Raw genomic sequence first — 22,142 nt, forward strand, 5'->3', positions numbered from 1 at the left:
CATGGGAAAACTCCCAACTTTGTCAAAAGCAGCACTGAACAAATGGCACCTTCTAATTTTAAATGAGCACAGATGCTAATTACAGCCATTGCATTATATCCAGAAAGGACTGGTAGCAATTCAGAATATAAAGAGATCATTTCAGAAAGCCAAAAAAACTAAGGCATAAGGGAAAAAAAAAAGAAAAAAAATTAATAATGGAAACTACACAGGTAATTGATCAAAATTTTCATTTATACATAAAATTCTCATTATTTCAAATATTATGCTAAACACTAGAACTTGAAAATATAAGTACAATAAATGCACTGACTGCATCTTTATCAGTGAACCTCAAAAAATCCCATTTACTTTAATAAATGAATATTTACTTTTTTATTCATCTTACATGATAAAAATTTTTACTAATTAAAATAAATAAAATGTTTAAAAATATGTTGGTGTGCTATCATATATGCCCTTTACAATGGAGAGGATCAGAACTGTACATACAAATACCACAAGCAATTTGTAATCCATAAAATAATACTGATCATAAATCTATTACAGAAATAAACTACAGCTAATTTAATCAAATACACAGTACATTTAAAAATCAATTAAGCCAGAAAGATACTGGATAGGGACATGAAATAGTCTAAGGTTTCAGTCTTAGAGCTGAGTAAATCAGACTCTGATAGTCAATGGAAAAATATAAGGAAAAGCAGGAACAAAAGAATTCAAAAGTAGTAGTTTGGTAACATTTCTAGTTTCCTATGGACCAAATTGCAAAAAATGTAAATCCAATTTCTGTTGTGTAAACATGGAATGTCCAGAATGGCAAATACTGACTTGGGACTGTAACAACAATTTCTGCACTCATACTGCTACTGGACAATAATGAAAAAACAAGGTGAATTGAAAAAGAAAATGAAAAAGAGTAAGAAATAGCAGAACAGGGCATTTATATGTATTTTTAGGGATAAACTAACCACCTGACTTAGGCTTCTAGGCCACTTCAGTGAAACAGGACAGACAATCCGGAAAACACTAGCATGTGGTAGAGACATAAAACAGTAGTTCTTGTCAACAACATGTTAATATTTGTTCTATGAAATCACAAAAAAAAAAAGTATATACCCTGCAAAAACAAGCAGTAATTGCCTGCATGGAAAACAAACTTCTGTAGCACACATTATAAACAGAGGTATGGCAAAATTTTAAGCAATGTGGACCAGTAATCATCAGCAAAAGCTGATTTAACTTTTATGCACGTACTGATTATTGAAAATAATATGCATTGATTACAGTCTTCCTATTTTAAAATGAAAATAAAATTTCCAATAAAATAAATAGCTGAAGTGTGATTACCACTCATCTTATTTGTAGGAAAATCTTCTCATTATGCAAGCATATCTACAGTTCCCAAACCATGGCAGAATTAAATACATGTTGCTCCTTAAACTGGAAATCACACTTCAATGGTATAGTATCCTACAGTGATGTATATACACACACAAATACACACAATTCCCATTGGTTCAGTTCTATAAAGATGTTTCAGCATCCACGTATTTCACAACAGGTGTATCTTGCACATTTATTTTCACACTTTCTGGTTTTTCAGGGCTGTTTGAAACCAAAGAGGAAAATGTAAGGTTTGATACACTTCAGTAAAGGTTAACTTTTAAACATTTTATATTTAACAATGAACACAGTATTTATGTAAGAAAACTTTCAAAACGATGCATTTCTCTGACATTCTTGCAAGTGCTAAATATTATTCACAGGAGCCGTACATTCCTCAAGAAAGAAATCACCATTATCTCATCTATAAATACCATTTTCAGTCTCGTTGTTATTGACTCTATTGATTTGAAATAGTTTTGCAAAGCACCTTTGGAAAAAAAAAAACCCCTATCAAAACTGCTTAGCTAAAAATACCAAAAATAACACACCAAGCAATATTACTACTACTGCTTAATTACTAGGAAGGGAAAAAATTTTGTTTGTGATAAAGGACTGGTAAAACATTTCAGTCTTTTCAAAAAGGGGAACCAGATTTGTGAGAACAGCAGAGGACAGTCAAAAATCTGCCTACATGTCCATTCAAGCTGAAGACCCTAAAGACAACTGGCTGGGCTGACACCTGAACAACTGATGCTCCTAAGGAAACAGCTACTGAACAGTGGTTTATCCAAGGACAGAACAAAATGCTTTGAGGTAGTTAAAGACCAGTGTAAGAAAACCTAGAAAAGCACAAGAGGGAAACATCTCTAGCCATGAATTCTAGAAGTGACAACACAGCCACAGAGTTGCCCTTCAAGTAAGACATATATTAGAAATTCACCTGAACATTGCAAAGTACATAAAATACCAGTGATGGTGGAGTCAAAAAGAAAAAGCAATCTGGATCAGCTCAGGAAAGAAAAAAAAAAATCCAAAAGATAGTTTAAGAAAAAAGATAATGGTAACACACATATGGTCTAGAATTCTATAAGACACTGCTTCAAACTGCATCTTATTTGAAACCTACAAATCTGGAAGAACTATTTCTACCACATTACTAAACATCTGTCCATACTATCAAATGAAGATTGTCACACTGGGAAACTGTAACAGAGCTGAGATGAAAAATTTACTGAGAATTATTTTCAAATGAGCAGTGGTGACATCCCTCAACCTCTCCAGCATCTGCTACACAAGAAATCTTAGCAAATACCTCAAATCAGCAACCAAGTTAAAGCTACAGGATTTGTAGCTTTATATGCTTTTATATGCTTTGTAATATTTTCTAGATTTATATACTATCAGATTGCCTCTTGAAAGAGCTAGTTTCTGGCACCAGTGTGTTTTATTTTCGATTTGTAGTTTTACCAAACTGCCTTCTAAAATTCAATTTTTACCACACTAATCTCAAGAGAGGCTTGCTACAGAATCAAAGGAAAATATCTGTTAATAAATATTTACAATAGATGGAATATTGAATATGATCTAAGGAGATAAAAAAGCAAAGCAAACTGTTCAGAAGCCTAATTTGCTAGGGCTGAATATAAACTGTGTTCTACCTTAACCTACTCAGGAAGCAGGAAGGCACAAGATGGAGTAGTACTAACTTCTAACTGTCTGAAAACCAAATCTAGATATTGTAATTATTCTGAAAAGATAAATAAAGCACTCAAAAATTCAGGTTTCTGAGAACCTAGAAGGAATGAAAATAAAGCAATTGAAAGAAAATATACTGACACTCATATTCTGTAATCTCTCTAATGCCTCTGTTATCTATCTTCCTGTCAGTCTTGCCTGCATGGTACTTAAGCTTTAAAAAATGTTTCTATAATGTTTATTTAAAACACTTATTTAAACATTTGGTGTCTGCTCTAATGAGTCTCTTCAGCTTTTCCATTATGATGCCCCCAAGGCCTCTCCTTGGCTCCTTATTCACCCTTTTTGGTTGACCTACTGTCAGGGCAAAACAAAGTGCATTTTCATGCCTAATTTGGAACAATGGACATGCCAAATAAAAGGCTTTATACATGGACTAAGTGACCAGACACTACTGATGTTTCCATGATGCAAGCTAAACAGTACTTGATAGCTTGGATGATTCTGTATCAATGCTCCCTCACCACCAACTCTTCCACTGAGACGTCATTTTACACGAAACATGACAATATGGGGACTTGGGGATATTCCATATGAATATTCAGGATTGGCTTTGCTTCCCTTTATAGATTCAGTCACACAGGGAAGAAACTGGTAGAATGGCAGAACGATTCAGTGCACACATTTGATGGGGAGCCTGCTGAAAAAGAGGCTCCTGGCCATCAGAGAAGATGCATCTCAGCTTACAGAAAATGTTTAGAGTACTGAAGACTCCTAATCTGTCCAGTGCTTCATTCAAGCAGAGTTCATATCCACTGAAGATACTATTAGAGGCAGGTTTATTTTTTTAATAGATTAAAAAAAGTGACATGGAAAAAACCAAACCAACCAGCCAAAAAAAAACCAGCAGGCAGACCCTAGGGCAGCATAAATAGAAATGCTGGGCTTACCTTTTATTCCCACTGGCATTTGTAATGTTCCAGATCAAAAAAATTCCATGTTCATATAGATTCTAGCAATGCTTTTAGAAACCCTAAGCCACCACAGTAGCACATAATTGTACTAAGCAAATAAAGAGTAAGTTTAAAATTGCAATAATACATTTAATTATTTAAATTCCTCACAGAAATTAACTTCAGAGTAAAGAGGAAAAATGAAAGTTCAAATTCAAGTTCCTTGAAAGTAAAAAAGTCAATGCAGATTTACAAAACATACATTCATTTTATGAGACAGATTTCAAGAAATACATTTATTAGCTGTTAAAGATAAGATCATAGTTAGCATGAGTAATTATAGCTACCTCAGGTTAGCTCTGGTTACTTTGGCATTCTCAGTACTCATGGCAAGAGCCTTCCACTGTGCAGTTTTGGCCATTTCGTCTGATATGTTTACAACTGAGGGATCAACACTAAAGAACAAACAGACTTTCTGGTTAGTATTCCATACCTTGCAGGAGCAGTATACTTATTGTCACTCATCTTTTACATCAGTTGTGCCTCCTTTCAATATTTACGCAGCCACAAGTGGAGTTCATCTCTTACAAATGCATTTCAATAAGAATCTGAAGATCTAACTCAGCAGCACTGCCTTAGAATCTTAAAACAGTTTTTCACATAGATACTACTAAGACACTGAGAATATTTGAGAAGCCTGTTTCTCTAAATTAACTGAAATTTTTATTTTGAATGCTCAAAGTAATGAAAATCAGAACTATTTTAAGTTGTTTCTAGAAAAAAATCAACTTCAAAAGAGCAGATGTTAATACAATTTTGCAACTGGTGGCTCAGTTGAGATTTAGAACTATTAAAAGAATCTGTACGTCCCAATAGCTCGACAGATCTCAGGTTATTTTTTTCCTGTAGAGCTTTCCTAGACATTTTTCAAGGCTTTTTTGCCACCATCCCCTAAGTTCTGCAAAAAGGTAACTTCACTCTCCCAGTCAGTAAGCTTTGAAAACTTATTTACTTCTTTCCCCTCCACATATTTACATGTACAGCAGACTTGGGTGCTGTCTGTAGATAAGTTTTCAGTTCTGTTCCATACTCAAGCCTCAGAATCTACCTCAGTGTACCTATTAGAGCTCTTCAAATTGCACAGAAAAGTTTCATGGGCATTTTTCCTCAGGAATCTCCACAAGATGCAAGGCAGTGAAATATACAGTAAAGACACATGCATACAGTTGATGAAAGTATATTTCTACCATGAGAGCAACTACCAACTCAGATGTTTTTTTAAAAAATTATTTAAAATTTAATATTAATTGCTAAAGTCTGATTAAACCCGGTCTTTGAGGAGAAAACAGCAGGTATATCTGTCTACCAAAAAAATCTGCTTGTTGCTAACTCATATAGGGTAGACCTGATCCATAAAAAAGCCAATTTTTAACCTAGGAATACTTAGAATGAGAGAGGCAAAAAAAGCTGGCAAGCTATTAATCTGTCACATCTTTTAGGTGTGTTGCACAGCTGAACAACAACTGACAACTATGCTGAGTACTTCGCCATCGAGGGAGATGGATACCAAGACAAAATGCCTTCCAGTGATAAAGGAACTTTCCATAACTGAAATTCCAGCACCTCTTTTTTTAGAAGAGAGCTGGTAGCCCTGTGCTTTTAAAGTAAAATGACTTTTTTAAGTAAAAATGGGCTAGGGTTTTACATACACTTTTATACATATAAAGTATGTCTGTAATGGAAACGATAGACTTTTATCCTGGCTTAAGTAAACCATTAAAGAACTGCACACTTTGATTTTTTCCTAAAAATCCAGAGGCTGGTAAACATATAGCGCAACTGATGCTATTAGTTGCTCAATACTCAGTATTTCATGCACAGTAACACACAAATATTCCACAAAAACTGACCAAAGAAGCTTCTTCACCTTGAGTACAGCTGGTCGAAACTGAGTCATCTGATCTGTTCAAGACGGTCATGTAAATTTGTAATTAAGATGCAGTTTCAAGGAACAATGCAACCTAAAAATACAACTATAGCACCATCTTTGTACGTCCTAATCATGGCCGAGTTAGAAGTTTGGGAAAAAAATTTTTACAACTCATATGTAACCAACTTTATATAAAGCAAATTATTGTGTATGATACAAAACCTCTTAAATTCAACAATTTATTATACCTGTATTTTAGACTTTTTACAGGAAAATCCAAATTTGCTCCTCCATATGAAAGGTGCACACTTTCACTGTCCCCCGTATGAAGCATTCTCTCTGCTTCCTGTAAATTCCAAATAAGAAGTTTACAAAATAATTCATGCAGCTGACAGTTTCCATAGGGGCATTTCCCTATGAGGTACTGGAGCTGAATGTGGGAGATATAGCTTAAAACCTTTTATCTTACAACTATTTTACCCAGGTAGGGGAGATAGGAGAGCAGGGAAGGAGGGTGTTGCCAGTTTTGTAAGGAATTCAGCTAGTTGGTGTATAGTTAGATAAGACCTCTATGGATAAGTTATGCAAACTGTATTTTTTGTAACTGCTGGTTAGTTTTAACTACAAACATACCCAGGCAAAATGTCCCTGACAAGATAAACAGTTTAAAATTCATTTTAACAGGGTAAACATGCCAACTCTACTCCTTTTCTCTCCCTTTTTCCTCCTTCTAATCTGCATCACAAAGAAGAGTTCGTAACAGCATCATTGAAATGATGATTTTTCCTCAACTTAATTGCCAGTAATAGCTCCTCTAGCAATAAACCTCATAGTAAAGAATTTCCAAATGTGTATTTGGTATGTGCTCAGAACACTTAAAATTCTTTTAAATCTCTGAGTATTTTCCAGTAAACTACAAAGTGCTTCATTTGACTGTTTTCACACTTACTGCTTTTTCTTTTTTCTTTTTGTCATCTTCTTTCTTCTTTTTACTTTCTGGCATAAGATCATCAAGCCAGCTAAGCTCTCTTTTGGTGAAACATAAATCCATGAGCTTGCGAATGAACACTAATGCTAGAACCTTAAGGGAATCATAAATAGAATCCTTTATATTAAACTCTTTAGTCAAACAAAAAAACACACAAACTTTCAGGACATTAAGAATCTTTAGCTGAAGACCTTCTTTGCAGTACTGGTTCCATCTTACCATCAAGTTAATAATTTACACTTTCAGGAAATGAAAGCATTGGCATTTCCAAAATTAACAATTTGTACCACAGATTCTTTTGTTTCTTTCCCACTCCCTTCTTTCTTAAGGCAGCAATTACATTCTGAAGAGAACACAGACAATGCCCCTACTTGTGAAAGATTAACTTGTAAAACAGAAAACTTACCATCATAGGGAAAACAACAGCAGCTGCAGAGGCTTTAATCACCCACAACAGAACTAGGCAAGTGAGCTGAACAACTGTAAAGATATGGACCTTCCAGAGTGGCACATAACGTAGATAAATCAGGTCGGGTTGATGCTTGGCAGGCATTCCAAACAGTTTTATACGGTCAAAAAACTGCAGTAAAAAATAAAATAATGCTTCAGCTAATGATTTTCTACCCCTCTAGATGGAAATAAAACACTCTTAGGGGACTCCAGAAACCTAAGTTAATCTCAAATAAAATACTAATGAAGGAGGCTGAACATTCAAGGGAGTGGGGCTGGGGGCTGTTTTCTTCTGCTGGGTTTTTCCTTCCTCTTAATAATACTATAAAAATTCAAAATATTTAAGAAAATTTATTGCTCAGCCACCCTACTGAGAAGAATAATTGCAACTGAACTGAGACACTAAGGCACAACATGGTAAGAACAAGTATCCAAACTCAATAAATTATCCTATATATTATTCAGAAAGTATAGGCTAACTTTATTGTTGATCACTTAAAGTGATGTGTTACAATCTCCTTTTCAGTTAATATTACACAAAAGCAAATTGCTCATTAAAATCAGACTTTACCTGAATGCCTTTTAATGAAGATACTCCCATGTAAAGGAAGACACCATACAAAACTGGCATTGGAATAAACTGTAGAGGAAGAACACCCACACAGTTACTTGTGGAATCACTATGGCATAACATAGTAACTCGTATTAGTGAAAAAGATATGGACGAAGTTACTTTGTACTTTTTACTTTATTTAAGTGAAATCTGTAAAAGCTGTGGCTCTTCATTTATAGAGAAAATATATTGATCGTTGAGCAGCAAAAAAAAAAATCCTATAAAGCTAACAAAGCTGTCACTAGAATTAAAAAAGTCCTGACTGCCCATTCAGTTTTCTAGGTTGCCACCAAAATTTGTTAATGCTCAGTATGGTATTTTATGCTGCTGGTAGGGACTGCACTGACGTGATCAACTTCATGAAATTTTCTTAAGTTTTACTTCCAATCACTAATCTTGCATTTCTGGAGCAGATGAAACAAAAAACCCATGATACCTAGGAAACCATGAAAGTTAGGTAATTATTCAGGGATAAATTTTGCTCCAGTAAGATCAGTTTAAAGCTCATTAAGATAAGAAAGTTGTGCACTGATTTCAGTGGCACTTGCATCAAACCCCTACAGCCTTCACAAAGCAATCAAAGCTTTCTTTGCTCCTGAAATGCATGAAACGTCTGAGTAAAGGACTGCCAAAATACAATTAAAAAAATGAATAAGATATAAACTGAGGCCACAATACCACCTACAAAATCACTGTCATACCATGATGATGCATAAGATAAACATTGACACTTTAAACAAAGGAAGTTTAATAAGCTGAAGAGAGGGATGGGGGGTGAACAATGCCACTTCTGATAGCCACTTTTAAACCATTTCTGTTTCTTCTGTTGTATTTATTATTTCTGCTCAAGTAGCTGTTATCTTTATTACACTTCCTTCCTCTACTTATGTAAACATATAAAACAACGGAATAACTATTTTAGGTAACATGGGCCTGAGAAACTTAAAAATAATCGACATGAAAAGCAGGTAATGAGAACAAAGGCTGCTTTATTCACAATTCACTACATTTCTAGATTGCTCAGATGTCATTTTCTACATCCCCTTTCATTCTTTCTGTTCAACTAACAGCTGTTGTTAAGAAGGCAATCTAAGAATGAACCCAGAAGCACATAAAATATTGAAATTTTATATCAAATAATATCAAAATATATATCAAATAATCTCAAAATCAAAAGCACAAAGAAATGACAAATATTTTTTGAAAACTGTCTTTTACCTTTAACACAGATGTCATGAACACTGACAGCCCCATCAGGACAAAAATCATCAATCCTGTCACTCGCTGCTCCCGGATTCCCAAAAACTTTGGTTGCTCTCCTGGTGCTGAGCATTCAGATTCAACTTTCAAGCTATTAACATGACTTATAGACAGAACAGTTGCAGCAACAAACCATGGTAAGCCCATGATAGAACATATCCCCAACATAACACCAACCATGAGCAGATCAAGATGATAACCACAGCCTTTCTGTAAAATTAAGCAAACAAATAATTCAATGAACTTTCTGCCTATGATAATTTCCATTTCTGATACTTATGTGCATTATAACTAAAATATAAACTACACAAATTAAGTATTTTCAGAGTGTCCACAAAACTGTATTTCTTCTTCTTTAGTCAATATACACATTCACATAGTAACTGCTCATGTTTCAGACCTGCAGAATTAATTTGATTTAGAGTTTTGTGAAAGTGACTTTTACCTTCAGCTTATGCTCCTTCCTGTTTATAATAACAGCTGTTATTTGTTGATCCATGAAAATGAGAATGGTACAGAGTAAAGCAGGAACAGCAGATACCAAAAGTGTCCACCAAGGATTGCTTCCAAGAGGATCTATGAACCATCCTCGGTCTTTTCGGGTGGGCTGAGAAAACAAGCATCAACAGTAAGATTTAAATTAATAAAATAAGATTAGGATTTTATTGCTACAAACATCTGTAATCAACAGTCTTGAGTATGTGCTTGTATTTTTTTTTCAGTGCCTTTAACCAAAAGTCCAATTTAGCTGCTATATGTGAATGTGACTATATGAAAAAAACCAAAACACATCTACTCCATTTCTTAATTTCTGCACATTTGCACAAAAGAATGGTTCTTTTTCAATGACATTATAACAAACCATAGTCTCTCCTGTTAGATGAGACATACATCCAAAACAGAAAAGGGAGATTACTTCATCCAATACACTGTAAGTAGACAGAAACTGTTCACGAAACCACAAGCACTCAACAATGTAATCTTTTTTAAAGGTTTTGTTTCTTACTTCAAACTTCTCTGGAACATGAAGCTTAGGAGAAGGTACTCCTACAAGATAGTCAATCAAAACCATGATTACTATGGTCAGAAACACTGCAAAGTCACTGATGGTAGAACGCACCTATACAGAAAAGACTTGTGTTAACTCTTGATTTTTCATCATTATAATTTGCACGTATAGAAAGACATTTTTCCCCCCAAGAAGTCCATTTATACTACATTATATCACTTAACATTATACATATTTTCTCTCAATTTTAAAATTCAAGTTGCCTGCCAACATAGCATGAAATTGCAGAAGATGAGTATTCTGTACAACTGTTCATTCAATTATCTCATTTTAACTGATTACTGAAAGCAGCAAATTGCTTAAAATAACTCCTTCCTCATCTTCCTGTCCTCTCAACCCTACTGCGAGGCTGGGTCATCTCAGCTAGTCTTAATTCAGTAACATGACTAATTTGTTCCAAAATCAATAATCATACCTTTGATGCTTTAATAGGCAGGAGGGGGGTAATTTGTAACAGCTTTGGGTAATCAAAGGTGACCTCATTAAACATTAAGAACACACTATACAGATAAGCTGAGGTTTAGAGAAGATATAACCACTTTTATTTTGGCTTGCAGAAGCTGTGTAAATCACTCCAAGGACAATCACTATATTAACCTCTGTCAGAAACAGTAATTCTGCAAGGAACTGCTCAGAACCCTTCATACATCAATCCTTTGAGGAAAGCAATCAATTGTTCTGTACAGCCAGGTGAGGAAAAGGACAGCAGTATTATCTCTTCAAATGATTCCTGGCACTAACCTATTAATAGAGGAGACAGTCTGCTTAGGTGTTCTAATGTTTAGAACACCTGGTTGCAACTATAGGGAAGTAGACAGTAAACACTCAGTTTTCAGCAGCCAATTTACTTCCACTAATATCTTCATTTTCAGAATTGGGCAGATAATTTTCTGCTTTTAATTTCTGTCTTAAAAGAAATCTATCAATAAAACGTTGTGAAGCAAAATAAAAAAGTCAACCCTGTTAAATCATACTGATACATTTATCACAAGACAATAATAGTCTCTAATAAGAATTACCTTTGTTGGGAAATAGCGTTTGGTCTTGAACTGCTTAAGGAAAGAGGAGAGGAAAAATGTTGTAAAGAACAGTATGACAGACCAGAAGAGAACATCTGGAATATATGGCCCATGATGGCCACAAGCTGATCCATGAAACACACCATGATATTCTAGACATTCCTGAAGAGAGAAAAATTCCTTAAATTACTGCATGTAAAGTACATTCAACCTAACTTGTTAGCCTTCTGATATCAAACACATCCGAGAGCTTTCACAAGCAAAAAAAGGGGGTTCTTCCCTGCCTCATCCTAAAATGCCAAAAATTCATGCTGTCTGAAGAGCCACAGTATCCATCACACCCATTATTTCAAGATGACAAAATGCTGAAAGGTGCCCCAAGAAGAAAAAACTTCTTTACATTCATCTCATTTCTGTTCTGCTTCTCAAAGCACCATAAGAAAGGATGCCTACATAAAAACTGAGAACTAAGAACAACCTAACCAACGTCAACTTTGAAGCTAAGATATTCATCAGTTTCTCCCAAATCTTTATTTTTGGCTTTGTTCTGTCCTGATACAGTTAAGGAAAAAAATACTCCTTACAGAATTAGATTAACCCAATTATAAGAAAAAAATGTAAAATAAAAAAGCATTGAATTTGAATGAATTTTTTTAAAAAGTCAGCTGATTCCTATCCAAAAGGTTCACTGAGATGCAAAGCCAAGAACTGAAGTAGGCACATGGAGTACAAGGAATAATAGGTCAATAAATCAAATAGCTAGAAGTAGCACTACCACAACCTTGTCAGAAGGTAATGCTGTCAAGACTATTCTTTGAAATAGCTCTTCCCCTTTTCTTTTAACTTTCAATTTTCCAAGTAATTATTTTCTTCCAACCAGTATTTTGGGAGTGTTATAATTAGGTCATAGTTTTATACCAGTATCTCACTAACTAATGGAGCTTTTCTACTGTATTTTAACTGCAGATTCCATCTTCACATCTTGTTAAAAAAAACACTTGTTCACCTTCTCCCAGAAGCAAACTCCTGGTTATTCACCTCATCATATTCATCTGCACTTCAGAAAAAAGACTGTTCTGACAACCAGAATTAAAGTGGCTACCTCAAGCAGGCATTTATGAGATTAGCTGCCAGAGACTCACTCATCCAAACCACTAGAATGATTGTTTAAAGCATTATGGGAGGAATAACAGCATTCACAAATACAATTCTAAAGAAAACAGTCCTGTCTCAAATCAAGAATGAAATCAGATGAAAACATTAATTCAGACAGGTAGTGTTGGGGTGGGTTTTTTTCTTATATGTATACATGCACACACTCATAGAAATACACATAGCTTTCATATACTCACAGAAACTGTAAGGTTACTCCATGCTATGTCTTCCACAGATTTATTCATTTTCTTCCAGGCCTCCAAAGTTTCATTGCTGGGTTTCTCAGGCTCAGAACACACACACCTAAAGGGAAATAAAAATAATTAATTTACAAGGTTTTAAGCCATAAATGTCAAAATGTAGTGATTTGCAGTAATTTCAAAAATCCTGCGGTGTTTAAAACCAGAATTTAGCCCAACTTTCCATGAAAGCAGCTGTGTACAAGACTCCTCCTTAGCTAACATGAAGTAGGATTGCTGGGGGGTAACCAAGAATCAAAGCAGCAACTGCTCAACAGGTTTAACAGATTGGACAAAAAAACCCCACACAACAACTCCAAAAACTTATTTTAAAGAATCAGAGACAGGCAAGATGACTGAATTATATGACCGATCTGCTAGGTTTTGAATAAAATAACACCTAAAAATAAAGTGAAATAGATAACATGTGGCATACTGTGAATAAAGATACTAGGATAAAAATCCAAACGACACCACCTTCCAACAGCCCTTTTCTAAAGTCTTCTACACAACTGTACTAACATGGCACAAACAGTTTTACTGGCTGTGTACAAAAGAAGGGCTTTAGATTTCTATATAGCACAACATCCCACAATGATTCAAACTTCAATTAATACTGTACACCAAGGTAAGAAAGAGAGACTGAAACCATTTAATTGAAAAAGCTGGTGTAGATGACAGTTCCAGCAACTCCTTCCCAAACCAGCCATGGCACTAGCCAAATCTTTCCCAAAATTTCAAATATTTTCCAAAATTCTGGTAATTTATCCTGCATTTGGCATACCTTCTGATCTATACATGACCAAACTTGGTCACCCAGAATTAAGATAATATTTTTGACTATGTGGTGGGCTAACTGAAGACATAAATGCATAAATTGTTTATATTTAAAGCAACTTCATACATGCAAACATGGACTCCAGAATCCTCTCTGCCTGACAGGTTGACAGAGTATACAGCAGTATTAAAAAACAAACAAACAACCACAAAAAACAAAACACAAATAACCCCACAAACAAACAAACAACCCACCCCACAAAAAACCCAGAAATAAATATAAAAAGTATACACTTAAACAGCTTGCTTACTGCATTCCTTAAATGTTGGGTTTGCACTGGTAGTTTCACTGCTATTTACTGTGGTAACTCACTTAGGAAAGAAAAAATACAGCTATCTTGCATTTTCTATTATTCTCTCTTTCAAAAAGAATTTTTTTACAAGTCAGGTATTCCACATAATTACATAGAGTAGAAAGCTACTCTTTTTAAAGATGTTAACTTTCATAGAATGTGAAAGCAGCAGAAAGTCTCCACACCTCAGCTACCTGGAAATAATCCTTAGCCAGGTGGGGTAAAACTACCATGATTTCTAAAAGTGGCAAAGCAGAACTCTAGAAATTTCTGCAATTTCATCTCCAGACTGACCTTTAATAAAGCTGCAATTAAGGCACACATCGTCATAGCCTCTCACCCTTTTCTAATACCCACAGCTCACACACAAAAAAAGAATTCTACAGCATCCTGAATAGAATTTTTATCATAACCATGCCACCCCCAGCATTCTTCCCATCCTTCTACAGAGGCAAACACTGCAGTTTAGCAAATGCAAACATTTCCCCTATGCATCACACTAACAGATAGCAACTTGATACTTACGAGTATGAAGTCAGTTTATCCAAATCATTGTGCATATTGAAAGCGTACACTTCTCCCAAATGAAAAAGCTTTTCTAATGCCTCATAAATAAATATGATGCATATAAGGGCTGCAAAAGCTTCCTCAGTAAATCGAGTAATGTAACACACGAGGCTGCTGGCATCTGTGGCTACAAGCACAATGCATAAAAAAGCAGTCCACAGACCAATGCTAGTTCGCAGGGAGAGGTAGGAAAGATCATAATCCCTGTTTGAAGAAACAAACAGAAATATTAACTGAGCAAAAAATCACCTATACTACTTTACATCAGAAATCAGAAACCAAGGTTAAACTCTATTCACCACTTGTCTCATCCTTGAAGGTAGTTCTGAAAGAAGCAGAAATTTTCCTGTTTCATCTTCCACCAAAGCAAAGCAACTTTCTAGGACTGAGGGTGCAACTACTTGGGAAGCATCACGGGGATGATCTTTGTAGAACTACCTAGATGCTTCCTCCATAGAGGGAAAATAAATCCCCGTTTACCCTGCAGAATCAAAGCCAGCAAATACAGTGTCAGAAAGTAACTTCCAATCAACTTCTAGCCACATATCACTGGTTTTCTCTTTAAGGCTCACCAGTGGCTCACAGCTTTGCCAAACCACATCCATATCTCAGTATCTTGCTGCTGCATTTACCCCTTCAAGAACATCCACTTTTCACGCACATCCACTTCCAATTACAGCTATTCTAACAGGCTAGAAAGGGCATCAAGCTATTACAAATATCACTTACCTGCAAAATTTAAATAATATTTTTTCGAATACTAGAACTGGTCCGGTGCTCCCCAGAATAGTAAGAGGTTGCCCAGCAAAGAGAGAATAGGCAATCCCAGTTAATGAGGCTCCAAAGAGAGACTCTATTGCACTCTGTTTGGGGGAAAAGAAACCGCTGTAACTATGCTGCCTTTAAGGTTAATGTTTAGCATCACTTCTGCATAAATGCAGTTTTAAGATTTAACTTAGAAACAAGACAAGATGTAAAAACATTGCAATCAATATTGATGTTTGAGACAAGAATAACTTAACACAATTTTGCATTAACAATACCATGGACAAAAGTTTTTGAAAACTTCACTCCTGAGAAACACAAAGCCATCCAAAGCCATGAGAACAAGTTACTAGCCCTGCTAGCTATGGAAGAAAAACATACCAACAATTACTACAAATTTAAAAGAAAAAAAAAAAGTTACACAACATGTAGTTTACAAAAAGAATTTGCTGTCTCTGTAAAGAAAAAAACATATATATTGCAACATACCTGTACCAAAACATGATACGGTGTGCCGTATCAAACCTGCATCAGTCAACCAAGCATTACAAAAGAAAAATACTGACAGGCACAGGTGCAGGGGAAACTACTGAGCGATACTGATTTATGTATACATGACACTAAAAACAGATGAGCAGTAAACCAATGCCCCACCTGGTAATGCATTTCTCTTGATTCAGGTAAGAGATCTACTTCAGGTATTGAATTAGGCATTTTACTACAACTTTTGCTGCTGTAAAGAGTTACAGTGCACCTCCAAAGAGAGCAGGACTTTTTATATCCTAAAATGATATTAAAGTGACTTGAAAATAACTACACCATTTACCACTATGAGAAGTCATCGATTACAGTTTAAAGGGGTCCTGGTGGAATTTTTAAGTGTTTGCTAATTTTGCAATTTTGCGAGCCTAGGAAAACAGTACTTTTGTAAACTTAAGCTCCAATTCAGGAAAGCATCTAAAACTGGGCAAAATGGTTTGCTAAACTGGGGCTACTAAAAATGAAAAAATTTAGTCCTTTGTTCATAATATTAGAAATATAAATATATATATCCCAGTCTTTTCTTCTATTACCTTTGAATTAGTGCTTTTGGTTATTGAATGCATTAACCTTGGGGCTCTCAATCAGGGTGGCATGGACAGGAGTATTGTGGAGGTGATGACCTCTGGGAATGTGAAGGAAGGTTTCAAACACAAACTGTATACCTTACAATGTCAGCTACTGTGCTTGAACATGTGTGTGCAGTAACTAAACTTTATATTCAATGATGCACACCAAGTATCTGAAGGCAGGAACAAACCCGCAAACAATTCCAGATAGCTAAAAGAAAGAAGGTGTTTAAGAATCAAGCTTTAAAAGGAGCATATTTTCATTATTATACATGATGTACACTCCAAAGTTACATTGTCATCTTGATAACCATGTCTACATCTAGAGTGGCAAAAACAGAGCACAGAAAAGATATAATGTATTTCTGTATTATCAGCTTGAAGTGCTGTATCAGTAAACAAAAATCTGAGTCAACAGCTTTACTTGAAAAAGAGACACAAAAGTTAAATTTTAAGTTAACACAAGCTTGATTAAAGTATCAAAAAGAATTTTATAGCATCATAATCTCTGCAAGGATCTTAAAAATTTGTAAAGGACATGTCTGAATGCATCCTTCCCTCCGCCAAAAGGACAGAGCCTTGTTTTTTTCTTGTTAGATTTAGAAACAGAAAATACACTTCAAACTAATTTACTCACAAGCCAATTGACACAAATACTAAGTTATTGACATTGCTGATGCTAAGTCTTCCTACGCTGCTCCAAAAACCAAAGTGCAATGGTATTTTGGTTAAAAAGGTGCTGGTGTTACCTACTGCCCAACACGGTACTACCAGAATTTTGTACAATATGGTTATATTCAAGTCATTTACAATGAAGAGTATTTTCTGAAGAGTATTTTCTGCTCATAAACCTTAGTCACTTTATTTTACTGTTAACAACATACCATTAGTGAAAGCATATGCATGTCCTGTGCGATGCTTATTAAATACAGAATTGACTGCTACTCATCCACTACAGGCATTATCATCCTCGTAGGCCTACTACTCAAGGCCAGTAGATGTTCTGGGCTATCCACCTTGAGCCTCTAACTTTGCCTAAAGTAGGCCTAGTGGGATGGTGCACCTTTACTGCTATTCATTGTTTTTAAGGAGCCAAAAAGAAGGCAATGCAAGCCCGTTCTCAATTCATGAAGCCATTCATCCAATAAGGCAGGATAAACATTTTTTACCTCCACTGTGCATCTTCTCCTGTTCACATGGGTTCCCCACATTTTCCACAGCAATTACCTTTGGGGGAAGATCTGCTTTGGGGCAGGCTAATCAAGTGCTGTGGGTAAATTCTTCAAATACAAGTATAAATAAATGAGACAAATGCACACAGTGACTTGCCTCTGAAGGTCTAAAAGCCTGGCCACTACCATTCTTTGTACTCACTATTCTGCCTTGTGTAGCTTCTCCCAGGAGCCCTCCAAAAGTGATTACAGGAGACATACAGGCACAGTATAGGAAAAGAATCGAGGCCAGGCACTGCAGGCTTAATGCATCCTTGAAGTCACTCAAGAAAAAAGGTGCTTTCCTTTGGATGTCAAGTATCAAACCACCAAAAAGCCTAAATAGGTGAGATGAAACTCGTCAAACTGTACACTAAAGGATTCTAGCTAGTTCAAAACTATGGGCTACATATGACTGCCAGTGCCTATTGCCAGCAAATATTAGCTATTTCATAATCCAGATTAAAGTATAACAGTTTAAAACGTAAATGAGAATCTTTTATCTATTCTAATTCAGTAATATTCCAAATACAATCAAGGAGGTTATCCACATTTTTAAAAGCTGGCTAAGTATTTTTGTATATGGGCTAGATACTGAAAAAGTATCTCTGCAAGCAACTTTACTTAAGCAATGCTTTAAGTCAAATCTGTCTTACAATATTCAAAACAAGGAACAGAAAAAAATATGCTAAGCCTCAACCAAGACCACTGGAATTACACATTTCAGTATTACTACTCCAAAAAGTAAATTTAGCTTTTTGATTCAAATACTCTACACACATATGGTTAGGTCCATGAGTAAATTTAGTTCTACAATTTTAAGTATTTCAACTGGACTAGAGAGACATTCTACACATGGAAATAAACAACCAAACACATGTGTGTTCAGCTGGCTATTAGCAAGAAACTAAAACACATTGGCTTTTTTTTGAAAAAAAAAAAAAAAAAAAAGTCTTGACTCCAAACTACTAGCTGTATTTCCACCTGTAAAAACTTCATTTAGAATTACTAAAAAAATTTAAATATTCCATTCCTACTAAAAACAGTAACATATGTAGAGATAATCATGTGTGCAGAAATTAACTTCTCATATCCACATACCATTTGCAAAAAGGCAGAAAGTAAGTACAACAGAACCAAAATGGTAAAAATCAACACAAATATTGTAAAGTCCGTCTTGCAAAGGTATGAGAAAGTCACATTTCGTTTGGAAGCTTATCTTTCTGGGGCTAACAACACTGTACATTTTTTCCAGAATTTCTCAGTTGATTTAATCTGTACTCTCATATGAGATATTAATATTCAACCTAATAATATTTCCATTACTGGGGACTTCTTTGGCACATACTTCAGAATAATCAGCAGTGAACAGCAATGCAACTCCACTGAAAGAAATTCCTTCAATTTTATTCTAAATCCAACAGAAACCTAACCAAATCCTAGCCAATACCCAAATTTTTTTTGATACTTTATATTCCTTGTTCCATTTCATATGTGTTTAAATAAAACAGATTTGCATTAACAGAAACTTTTAGTACCTAGCCCAATACTTGAAACTGTATATTCCTGATATAATTATGATAATTGCATGCTCTTGACAATTAAAAATCAAAACCCAACTCTTAAAAGTCAGTTAGTTAAATTAGGCAGCATTTTATATGAAATCCTTCGCAAATGTGTTGAGAAACATTGCCACAGGCTTGAAAATGCTTTAAGCAGATTGGCATTTATAGGCAAGAATCCAACACTTGAAAAGGAAAAAGGATGTGCTCTGACACTTATACCATCACTTTTAATGTTCAAATGTCATCATTAAAAGAAAAAATGAAGATTTATCACTTTGATTTCTTTATGGTAGCTAGAATTTGGGGAAGTGAACACACCTTCCAGTTCTCTCAAGTTCTGGTCCAGCATGATGGCCTTCTTCTTTGAGAGGCTCTCCTGTAGGAGTAGTTCCATTTGGAAATTTAGGTACCTTCCTTTTCTCCTACAGAAAAAGAAAGTCATACTTTGAAACTGCCTTTACACTAAAAAGTAAAACACCAAGACAGTGTGCAGAATCCACTTAGCAGAAGTCCTCCATTTGCCAAATTCGTCTTTTGCTGAGTACAGACGACAAGACTTATAAAACAATCCCCAAAAGCTCTTCCTAGTACCTTGCACAACAGTATTACTCTTCCCTCTTACTATAAGCAATATGGCCCCAAGACATGATGAAACAAAACCTACCTTTGTAAGACACAGTAGAGGTTCATGAGCCCTAGAAAACTTTAAAGACTTTTTTTCTCTAACTTTTCCAGAATAGAAGCCTCTAGCTTCTCATGGAAACTGACCTCACTTCTTGACACACACCATATTTATTTGGAAGGATAAATAAGATGCCATTCCAGTATGAATGAGAAATCATTCCCCTGTTGAGCAAGATGTTCATCAGCTCCTCATAAATTTTTCTGGAAACAAACCTACCCAGTGGGTAGCCTCAGGCTATTAATGAATAAACTGCACTGCTGTCACCCCAACCATTCCACCCACTCCCTCAAACCACCACTGGATTCAACAACGACCTCAGCATTCTGAATGAAGAGTACTGGTCCCTCCCCCTCATTTATGATCCTGGCAGCATCCCCTTTCTCCCTCAGTTTTAAAGAGGGAGAAAGGGAAGAAATCATTTACTCTAAGGTCCAGATTCCCCTGGCTCTCATTCTAAGACTACCATCACTGAGCAATATAATCCATTTTATCCATTTCATAAATAGCCTGTGAGCATTATATGTTAACCAATACACATTTAAACATTTTTTAAAAACTGTATGCAAATATAAGCTTTTGTAAGAATTAAGAGTATTCTTGCTGATCACTGTGTTAGATTAACAGTAAAATTTCTAATACAAACTTAAGTAAAATTTTAGACCAGTTCTCCTTGATCTCACATAAGATCATTTCAGGATTACAAAATGAAATATAGTAAATACAATTTACTGAAAATTGTAGCAGAAAACTGATTCAGTCCTTCTTTTCAAACTTAAATGAACAATCCGCTTTTTCTCCAGAATAGATGTGGGGGCTTGCTGATGCTTTGCTGAAGTTCTTACTCAGAACACAATCTGCATTAGGAAATGGCATTTTCAAACTTAAAAAAATCACTGGAGCTCTTGACTGGACTTTTCTTTCTTTCATTTACCTGGGAAGGTACACTTTTTGGTGGCTCAATTCGTATGGATGGATCCCATTCCCCTGGAGGCAGAACTGTCACTTGGTCTAGAAATTCATCAATTCCTGACAATAAATCATTTCTGTCTTTTGCTTTATAGGCAACATCATGGAAAACCTACAAGAAGAAAGAACCCAGTATAGATTTCTATTTGATTTTTTTGAAAGAGAAACTGGCTACAAGTAACACTTCAGTGTTTCTTAAAAGCCATAGGGATTTTTTTTAAGGTCTTCAAAAAGTTTTGATTTTACATGCATATTTTGCATTAATAACTAACTGTATGCACAACACTGAAATATAAAAGGAATTTTATCTCCAAACTCAAAAAGAATATTGAGTTGAAATTAACATTTCATCTTCAACATTCAATTAATATTGAGTAAATCAAGTTCATGTACCTAAGTAACTTGTAATTCTGCCCTACAGCCACTGTGCCACTATGCTGTGCTAAATGAGGTCAAATGAGGACAACACTGTAAATAACCTTCAAACCAGAACACAAGCTTTTATTAAGAGCTTCACTGACATACCTATAACTTAATTAATTTTAAGACTTCTCTAAAAAAACATATGAAAACAATCCTCCTACTAATAAAAAGGAACCCCAAAATCTATGCTGTTTTGCAGACCACTACAAAAAAACTCTGAACAAACAAGTAGCATTTAAACAAAACATTCCCTAAATCCCAAACTGAATTTCATGCAGATTTTAAAAAATGCTACTTTTGATATTAAAACAAAATTAAAATACCACAAACTGTTTACACAAGATGATGCAAATCTTAAATTGCTTCTGTACATTTGAAACCTGAACTGTTTGTCTTCACAGAGATGAGCATTAAGCCGTCTAATTTTAAATTAAACCTTTTAACCCTAGTTAGGTCTTTTTAGACAAGTGAGGAACTTAATTTTTAACTATTTTGTCATCAACAATATTCCTACAATTCAGCCTACCTAAAAAATTAGAAGCTGCAACCAAAGCTTTTAATGTTGAGTTCTCCCACTGAACAAAATACTGTCCTCACAGAATAGTTGCCCAGTTATAAAAGGACTGATTTCTGGTTTACTTCATGGAAAAGACATACCAGAATTTCTGCTAATTAACCATAATTTCCATCAATTCAGTAGGTGGCGCTCAATGCAAAGCCAGGATTAAAACACTGATTTTTCTCAGTAAGGTGACCACAGTCAAAAAGCCTAGATTTTCCTGTGATCTTTAAAACTATCTGCCAGGGCTCTAAGCATCTGACTTTAAATGTTAATTTTAATTATCTGAGCTGGTTTTGATTAAAAAAACCCAAAACTGTGATGACTCAAACTGCATGCATTCTTAAACTTTGTCCTGGACACCTGCGCCGTTTGCAGCGTCCCTTTTGGCATACAGTGATT

The 22,142-nt window shown here is 35.2% G+C and overlaps 1 protein-coding gene across 1 annotated transcript in view; it reads right to left on the minus strand.

Annotated features, from left to right (window-relative positions):
* Nucleotides 1–321: 321 nt before the first annotated feature.
* Nucleotides 322–22,142, minus strand: part of SLC4A7 (solute carrier family 4 member 7) — a 61,449-nt gene continuing 39,628 nt past the window's right edge. Inside the window, exons 11-26 of the mRNA XM_030445059.1 lie at nucleotides 20,724–20,870; nucleotides 19,426–19,529; nucleotides 17,706–17,880; nucleotides 15,187–15,320; nucleotides 14,416–14,661; nucleotides 12,719–12,824; nucleotides 11,367–11,528; nucleotides 10,285–10,398; nucleotides 9,724–9,885; nucleotides 9,237–9,488; nucleotides 7,977–8,045; nucleotides 7,362–7,535; nucleotides 6,917–7,048; nucleotides 6,216–6,313; nucleotides 4,385–4,492; nucleotides 322–1,608 (exon numbers count right to left, since the gene is read on the minus strand). Of these exons, the coding sequence (XP_030300919.1) occupies nucleotides 1,527–1,608; nucleotides 4,385–4,492; nucleotides 6,216–6,313; nucleotides 6,917–7,048; nucleotides 7,362–7,535; nucleotides 7,977–8,045; nucleotides 9,237–9,488; nucleotides 9,724–9,885; nucleotides 10,285–10,398; nucleotides 11,367–11,528; nucleotides 12,719–12,824; nucleotides 14,416–14,661; nucleotides 15,187–15,320; nucleotides 17,706–17,880; nucleotides 19,426–19,529; nucleotides 20,724–20,870 (2,265 nt within the window). The 3' untranslated portion in view covers nucleotides 322–1,526. The remainder of the gene's footprint in view (nucleotides 1,609–4,384; nucleotides 4,493–6,215; nucleotides 6,314–6,916; nucleotides 7,049–7,361; nucleotides 7,536–7,976; nucleotides 8,046–9,236; nucleotides 9,489–9,723; nucleotides 9,886–10,284; nucleotides 10,399–11,366; nucleotides 11,529–12,718; nucleotides 12,825–14,415; nucleotides 14,662–15,186; nucleotides 15,321–17,705; nucleotides 17,881–19,425; nucleotides 19,530–20,723; nucleotides 20,871–22,142) is intronic.

Source organism: Calypte anna, chromosome 2 (assembly GCF_003957555.1).
Source record: "Calypte anna isolate BGI_N300 chromosome 2, bCalAnn1_v1.p, whole genome shotgun sequence".
Lineage (NCBI taxonomy): Eukaryota > Metazoa > Chordata > Aves > Apodiformes > Trochilidae > Calypte > Calypte anna.